This window comes from Etheostoma cragini, chromosome 6, assembly GCF_013103735.1.
Source record: "Etheostoma cragini isolate CJK2018 chromosome 6, CSU_Ecrag_1.0, whole genome shotgun sequence".
In the NCBI taxonomy this organism is placed as follows: domain Eukaryota; kingdom Metazoa; phylum Chordata; class Actinopteri; order Perciformes; family Percidae; genus Etheostoma; species Etheostoma cragini.
The window spans coordinates 23,931,990-23,940,494 of NC_048412.1; the positions used below are offsets into that span (position 1 = coordinate 23,931,990).

Sequence of the window (8,505 nt, forward strand, 5' to 3'; positions counted from 1 at the left end):
GTATAAGACAGATAGAATCAGCTCATCACAAAATTTCCTTTGTCAACACATTAAAATATTTTAGAATAAACTTTTAGTCTGTACTGTACAATATACATGAAATAATGATATAAACGCTGAAAAACGAGTATGTATCTTTATAACATGTCAATAATGGCATTTGAAACCTACACGCTGTTTTGTGCACTGGGCATTTCACAAAGTGGCTTCTATCATCTAATTAATTTTTTTTACTGAGATGCTCTATATGCATCAATGTGTTAAGGACTTGCATAATGAGCTGACAGCAGCCACAGTGCATAGTGGTCCCCAGAACTGATGGGCAACTGTACAATAATGCATAAACACACGGCTGATGACCTGCCATTGTGACTGATAAAGCAGGCTAACCTACAAGCCATATTTAGTAGCAGGCAGTCTTTTGTCTGTGCAGCATTTAAAACATGACCCTGTACAGCTGCTGGAAGGAATGATTACAGGTGGGAGAAATAGATGTATTTCATTTTACTACTACACAAGGACTAGCCTATTTAAATCCCATCAAGGAGGTTCATAATTATTGGTGTGTGTTTTCAACAGTCTATGGCTTTTTATCAATTTGAACAGTCTCCTGTAAGCCAAGTGCAGTGAGGAACTTGGACCTAATGTCCTACTTTTAATGTTGAAGGTCTGTCTTTGCTGTCCCAGCAAACAAAAGAGCCCACAAATACAAGACCTGAATAATTTAAGAAAAAGTGTAACGCAAGCCTCTTTCATCGTGGTGTTGTGGGGAAATGCCGGCAAATAAATAAGTCCTATATAGCTTCAAAACTTGCACGAAACACTGAACCTAATAACCCGCCAGCTATGGCAGTTGTCTTTCGCACACACACACACACACACACACACACACACACACATCTATGGCCGCAAGGTTTGGAAGAGATGATCTGCTGATTTGACTCAATCCATCAGGCTAACCACCTATCGTTTGCTTATTAAAACCGATTTTGAAAAGAAATTAGGGGAAAAAAACGCGTAGATGTTAACGGTTAACTCCAACAATTCTCTCTAAACTGGTATTTTAAGTAAATGTTACATCACACATGCATCCTAAACTAAAACCGAACTCAGATCGTCTAAATCGTGACGACCAGCTATTAGAAAGCTGGCTAATACAATTTATGGTAACTCTAACAGCATATCATAACTAAGCTTAAACACTGAACTAATCCCCCAATCAGCACAACTTTAAAATGATATGTTTAACCTGCACAGCTTTTGAAGCTAATGTAATGTTCAGCAACCATTTGTTTCGTCTACATGCTTAGTAAATATATGCATGTGAATGCTACAGATGATGGCTTGTCCTAAATGTTGACTCTGTGCCAGCTATTGTGGCTACGACTATTCTTTGAAACAAAATATCAACGAACAATACACATGCTTACATAAACGCATTTGAGGCGTTTAAACGCATGGGGTTCATGCACCGCTCACACTCACCCTAATAACTTTATTTTCATGCAACTGACTATTTAGTCAACCCTTTAGGAAATTGCCATACGTGTGCATCAGTTCTTTTTGCAAAGAAGTGTTTATGTCTCAGTAAGTAGACCGAACCATGACGTTTGGCTAGCAAGTGGCTACTTCAAGCCTGGCTAATCAGCAGCTAACGTTAGCTAACGTTAACGCTAGTAGCTAGAGTATCCCTTTACTGCTTACCTTCAACGGCCTCGCAGTTGTTTTCATCGTCCCATTTAGTTTTCTAGCTAATACCAACTCGTGAGTACCATACACGTTTCCAAGACAAACAATTCCTAACTTTTTATCATCTTCAGTGGTGGAACTCCGTGTAAAATCCCAAACTGGACCACCACCGACAAAGTAATTTCTCCTCCACTTACAACAACAACGTCAACCGATGAATTAAACCCGCCCCCACGAGCAGCCATCCAATCAGAGCAAACAGTCAATGATATTGGCATTTCTAAGAACCAATGGACATTGTTGCCGTCTTTGACTGATGTTTCCCAATGGAGTAAATGCCAAATAAGAACGACAGTACAAAACATTCGCTTGCCAATTGGCTGCAGAAAAATAAAGGGCAAGGGGTTTTGTCCAAGTAGCCTATGAGTGTGGCACTCACAGTCCAGAGTGACAGGTGCTTTGGACAAAATAGCTGGGGCGGAACCATTGCCTGGGTGAGGTCATCTAAGATGACGTAAACTCTACGTCATTAGCACGGCTGAATAAACCATACAACAGGCCATACATGTACTTTTAAAAGTTTAATTTTCCCCAAGTAATATAAAACAAAACAAAATGCATATCACATTGAGTAGGCTGAAACATTTTGAGAGAACCATAAACATGCACTAGATACAAGTTGGTGTTAAATGTAAAACCATAGTTTCACTGATAGCTAAATGGATATCCTTACGGTGCTTTGTAAAGCAACATATGCAATTTACAAACAAATGAAAATGCTGCTTTTAGGCCAATAGATTATTTTGTTATTCACCTCTAAAGGAGAATAATTCCATAAACCAATATTTGAAATTGCACAAATTGATGCAATACAACAGTAACTCAAAATATTGTACAAAAATTAGTTTCTTAAGAGAGGATTAGAAATGGCCTGTCAAGTGCCCTCTTCAAGCCAATGGCTAAACTCAACGCCGCCTCCTGTCTGGACTTCTGCTGCGTCTCCGCCCGCCAGTCCTGTAAAACAAAACAAATAAAACATTACATAAATAAATAATCTAGATTGTTTGAATGGCTACATTTTAACATTGCAAACATCAAGGTCTGGCTGACGGTAAGAAGAAAAAAATCCCAATTCTACCAAAATTAGCATACCACTGTATTTTTCAAAAATGCTAACTGACAAAGTGCAATATGCAAAATGTTGACTACACTCTTTACTGGGAAGTTAATGCCTTCACATATCACACCACCCTTACCTCCTCTTGTTCTTGGGGGGCCCTCTGACAAATCCCCAGTCAACACTGATAGGCTGGCCCATCATGTCCTGAGCGTTGAGCCCTTCCATGGCGGCCTGGGCCTCTTTGTAAGTCTCATACTCCACCAGCGCATATCCCTTGGAACAGGGAATCAGGACAGCATATGAATTATTGCATATTTATCGCAGCGGTGCTCGGGTGTTCTAGCTTTTTACAAATTAAATTTACTACAGCACTAAAAAGGGAAACAGATTACTCAGGAACCCTAATATTCTTTGGCTGACTATCGTAACAGTTCTGCTGAAACCAGTCTGGGGTCACAGGGCATACATTTTGAATTAGCACAAAAGCTCAGTCAACACAATACATTTTATGTCGCTGAAGCATTAAAAGATGACCAATAAAATGTAAGAAACTGTTGCCGTTTGAAGTCTGTAATGAAAATAGACATTCTCAATGCTGGTGTGTAATCGCTGTGGAGAACGAGTTTCAGGGCAAAGACATTTTGTTCCAACTTCATATTTAAAACAATGATGCCACCTTGTGGCTTCCTGGAAGGATTACACATTCTGTATATCTGGAAAGCAAAAGAAACGAAATACCAGAGGTGCCAGAATTATTTTTAAAGTACTACAAGGTTCCTTCAGCTTATCATTCGCGGCATTTCCATTACAATCTAAAGACCAATGAAGATTAGGCAAATTAGTATGCTATTGTATGAAAGGATGAGGGCTGCTGGTGGTCTCAGATGTAACACACTTCAACCTGCAGTTCAGTTTAAAGCAGCAGTCCAAAAGAGAAATTACACGTAGAAAAAACAAAAAAAGATTATTTTTTTTCACTGTTCCGTAGATTTTTGAGAAACCAGAAAAAAATAAGGTTTTATTCTTCTTTCACAACACACACACTCTTGACTGAAACTATGAAGATGAATATGGTGCAAAATGTGAGAGCTTGTAGACTCAATTTGATCACTTACAGAATACGACATCAGAACTTGAAGAACAAAACTCTGAACTTATATGTTAAAATTTGCGTTTAATATTCACATACACACACAAGCTCAATTTAAAGTCACAAAGAAAGAAAAATACACACGAGAGCTTGTAGAAAAAAAAAAGTGAACTCGTAATTTGCACTCAGATAATGTTCACACACCCGTATTCTGAATGTGAAGAAGTCACAGATAAAATATTCACATAAATACAACAGCTGAAAACTTGTAATGCAACATTTGCCTTTTTTTTTACTCAAGTCCATTTTCTATCTCAACCCCAAATTCAGCAATTACAACTGGTCAAATCTGTCACTGCAACTTCACTTATGTGCTCTCTCGCATCACAAAGTGACAAATCTGCGCACCTCAACTTTCGCAACACTTCTTTGTGCATTGACTAAATGTCAACTTCTCTTCCATGAAATCAAGGACACCTTTGATCTGTCTCACCTTGAGGTAGCCTGTTCTGCGGTCCAGGTTGAGATGCAGGTTCTTGATTTCTCCGAACTCTGAGAACTTGTCATGGATGTCTTCCTCCGTGGCCTCTTCATGTACACCTGTCACAAACAGGATCCAGCCCTCCACAGCTGCGCCACGACGAAAAAGAAGAGGAAAAGGCATCAGGGCATCAATTAATAAACCAAGCAGCACTTTCAACTAGATAATGACACAAGTAGATTTATGATTACTAAAGCTCTCATTAACATTGCATTTGAGTCATAGAGCTAAGATGCCATTTTATCAAAAAGATCTTTAGAGAATAATCAAAAACTATTTTTGGAACTCTTCGCCTTTTCATTAGGTCGGAGCCCATTAATGCTGCCACACTGCAGAAGTTGTGTTCTTCTTCGAGACCAGGTCACTCGGTGCACGACTTCCTACCCCCCCCCCTTTCTAGTTATAATGTGATCTCCTATGTAAGTGCATTGATTTTTTTTTTTAATTACGGTAATGAAAATGATACTATTGCTATTTTTAAGACCCTGCGGTATATCATATTACTGCACAACTCTAGTTCTCTACCTAACTTCATAAACAGTAAAGAAGGGAACTACTTGATAAATAGCAGAGGCACTTGAAGGTAAATGTGTAGTTTAGACTAATCTACTTGCTTACACTCAAATGAATTACATCTAAAATATAAACTGCAAAACTTACATCTCTGAGGGCCTGGCTCGTCCCCGTCTTGCTCCACAGTATCATAGTCCTCTTTGATTCTGGACCTGGCTCCCTCCTCTGGTAACAAAAAAACAGAAAAATGTTAATCTTGAGCCTAAGAAACTACATTTAAAAACGTCAGGAGATTAGATAAACCATTGAAACCAAAACAGTGGTAACTCACCTGAACCAAAGCCTCGCCCTTTCCTCTTCTTAGCTTTCTCCTTCAATTTGTGGATGCTCTCTGAGAAAGAAAGGTTGAACAAGTCAAAATCTATGCATGCGGCTTACTTGCCATTTCTCCACAAGGCCCAGTATACCTTGTCATAATGGTAATATTTTATTTTTTAGATGCTGTATCTTTCTATTCTATGATACATATTACACAATATATTATGTTATATTGTTGTACACATAATATATAATTTAATTGTGTACTATAACACTTCTGCACCTTAAACGATGTATCACTTCCCTTTCTATTTCATAATTAAAATATTAAACTATGTTATTATGAAGTCAAATGTCCTTCAGCAAGACACTGAACCCCAAGTTAATCCCCGGACGATATGTGGCTCTCCCCTGCTCCTAATGCTAGGTTATAGGTAGATAGGTTAAGTGCTCCATAGAAATCATAGTTTCTATTTTTCATTATCTTTTATTTTAGTTTATATAACGTTAGCTATTATTTATTTATGTTACTTTCTATCCGTATATATATCTATGTTGTTTCTGTTTAACTGCGGCAAGAACCGGAATCCCCGCTGGGCATCAATAAAGTTGAATCTCTTGGTTCTGATCTCAGTTAGCAAACAAGCTTAGCTAACTAACTAAGTTGCTACTTTTGTGCAACTCTACTTAAAATTCTGCGAAAATACATTCGGTAGTTAACGCCCTAGTACAAAACATAAATTATGAATGTAAATACGTATACCTTAATCTAAGTTATGTCTGCCAAAGTAACCAACCGAAAACGCTAGCTTTTGAAGGCTCAACTGGCTAACGCTGTTAACGCTAATGTTGGCGTGCTAGCAGCGGTTGATACCACTACGTTAAGGCAACGTAAACCACGCTGCTATGCTAGGAAACCCATTTCAAATATCCTGTTTAGTTAAAAATTGACCTTTATAGTTCGCAATAACCACGATTTAGCTATCTTACAAAGACCTTTGAATGAACCATTATATTAGCATGTTAGCATTTTGGGGCCTGCTACCACGCAGTCAGAGTTCGTAGCATTTACCTACAACCACCACCATATGAATGTAGACCTCCATATTCAAAATAATAATTTGAACGCCTGAATTATGGAGCATCTGCCACCAGTGGTTGGGTCTAAATATTAATATTACCATCACCATCCTCATCCATAGGAAAGTCCTCGCCTCCCGCTTCATGAAGATCCAGCACGTCCGCCATGATGTCTGTGTGTGTGTACAACTGCGGCGGCTGAACGACGCACCAACGTGCTCACGCAAATGAGGCAACAGGTTAGCGGATGTTGCCAGGTTAGGTAAAAGTAAGTAACTGATCAGGAAATAGTACTGTAATTCACATGTAGGCCTATCCTGTTTCTATTCTCCTTTTCTCCTGAACCAAACATGATGACGTAGAATAGGTTTACCAATTTGTTGTATGAGGCATTTCGGACTGAGCAATATCTCTCTATAATATATTGATAGTTCATATGAAACTCGATATCGCCTAAACTTTTGAATATCGTAATATGACACGTTATATTTTCCTGGTTTTACAGTAAAACTATGTAATTTTCTGAACTTACCAGACTGTTCTGGCTGTTCTTCTATGCAATATTGCCTTAATCCACTTCATAATATCCGTATTAGGCCTACTATTGATTGTTTTTCAAAAATCTCATAGCCAATGGTCAGCCTATACATCGTAATGTGTGGTTGGGTTAGCTCAGCTGGTAGAGCTGGTGCACGTGTGTACAGAGGTTATAACTAGGTTTTAGGTTTACTCCTCGACGCATATATTAATTACATATACATATTGTGTTGTCAGACTCTTAAAATATTAATTTGAGCTTGTCAATGGAAAACGAGCACTTTTGTGAAGGTAAATAGGCTACAGTTGACAATTGCCCTATTTACTTACATTGTAGCTTGTTCCGCTCATGCCGACTGCAGCGATCTTGCTTAATACTGGACCAATGCTCTTAACACTTGCCAAAGATTGTTATTCCCATCAGTCACTTAGACACAAGAACATAGGAAAATATGGTCCAGTTTGAAAACCGGTTGTCACGTCAGATTTAAATGGGCATAATTTGGTTCAAACACAGGGTGGCAGGTTCCCTTACTATTTAACCATCTCGGGAGACTGCTCTTACAATGCCTTACGATGTTGCCATCTTGTGGCAAATGCCAGAGGGGTCACAGCTCTAAGCTTCACCAGAGGAATCTTCAGAGATTTTACTGGGGAAAGGACCAATGACCATTGCAAAACCACAATATAAGTAAAAACATGGATTGATAGATAAATGAGAGGGATAAAGAGATAGAGGGAGATTTTTTTTTCTCCATACAAAAAAAGTACATAATTAATATAAATCCATCTTAATATTGTGTCAATGTTCATATAACTGTTTATTGTGTTTTGTATATTGCTATGGAAACACTGTTATTGAAACTTTCATGTCAATAAAGCCTCTTTGAATTGAATTGAATTGAATTGAAATTAATAGAGAGAGAGAGAGAGAGAGAGAGAGAGAAACAGACAGCGCGCGCGAGAGAGAGAGAGAGAGAGAGAGAGAGAGAGAGAGAGAGAGAGAGAGAGAGAGAGAGAGAGACAGCGAGAGAGAGAGAGACAGAGAGAAACAGACAGCGAGAGAGAGAGAGAGAGAGAGAGAGAGAGACAGCGAGAGAGAGAGAGACAGAGAGAAACAGACAGCGAGAGAGAGAGAGAGACGGAGAGAAACAGACAGCGAGAGAAAGAGAGACAGAGACAGAGAGAGAGTTCACTAAAGAATCTGTGTGGATAAGCATAAGTTAAAGCTAACCCAACACCAAAGATAGCCATTTAAACCATGTCCTTTTATATACAGTGTGTCTACAGTTTGAAAGGCCTAATAGGCTACTGGTATTTCAAGTAATTTGTTCACAAAAGTGTCACAAAAGCACAAAACTATAAAATAATTTTCCTAAAGTCAGGATAGTACATGCTATGGACAGAAAGCTGACCTGAACTTTAACCTTATGGATTTTGAACTAGCAACAATGTCCACATCACTTCTGTACTAATATAGTCCATAGGACCATCTATGATCTGACATGAATCCATGGCAGAACATTCATAATATCTCTCTAAATCAATATTCATTTGAATGAACACTCAGATGTATTTATCCAGTTAAAATTCAACACCTATCATTCAGTTATTTCT

General features: G+C 38.5%; 2 protein-coding genes across 6 annotated transcripts in view; both read right to left on the reverse strand.

Moving 5' to 3' along the window:
* otud7b (OTU deubiquitinase 7B) overlaps positions 1-1,915 on the reverse strand; it is a 39,694-nt gene extending 37,779 nt beyond the window's left edge. For all 4 annotated transcript variants that reach the window (XM_034873291.1, XM_034873289.1, XM_034873292.1 and 1 more), the window contains exon 1: positions 1,705-1,915. The gene's annotated coding sequence lies outside the window, so the exon portion shown is untranslated. The remainder of the gene's footprint in view (positions 1-1,704) is intronic.
* A 342-nt stretch (positions 1,916-2,257) lies between these two features.
* Positions 2,258-6,674, reverse strand: rbm8a (RNA binding motif protein 8A). Of its 2 annotated transcripts, none has more exons than XM_034873325.1 (6): positions 6,459-6,674; positions 5,285-5,344; positions 5,101-5,178; positions 4,393-4,529; positions 2,946-3,082; positions 2,258-2,703 (listed from the first exon to the last, which is right to left on the reverse strand). In XM_034873325.1, the coding sequence occupies exons 1-6, from the start codon at positions 6,517-6,519 to the stop codon at positions 2,655-2,657; spliced, it is 522 nt and encodes a 173-aa protein (XP_034729216.1). In that variant the 5' UTR covers positions 6,520-6,674; the 3' UTR covers positions 2,258-2,654. The 2 variants fall into 2 exon arrangements, with proteins under 2 accessions (XP_034729216.1, XP_034729215.1); XM_034873324.1 differs by having other exon boundaries at positions 6,453-6,674.
* Positions 6,675-8,505: the final 1,831 nt, after the last annotated feature.

Coding starts and splice junctions, on each gene's coding strand:
- rbm8a (XM_034873324.1), bottom strand. CDS start 6,519: ATGGCGGACGTGCTGGATCTTCATGAAGCGGGAGGCGAGGACTTTCCT. Junction 5,345..6,452: donor TATGGATGAGGATGGTGATG/GTAATATTAATA, acceptor TTTCTTTCTCAG/AGAGCATCCACAAATTGAAG. Junction 2,704..2,945: donor CCCCCCAAGAACAAGAGGAG/GTAAGGGTGGTG, acceptor TTTGTTTTACAG/GACTGGCGGGCGGAGACGCA.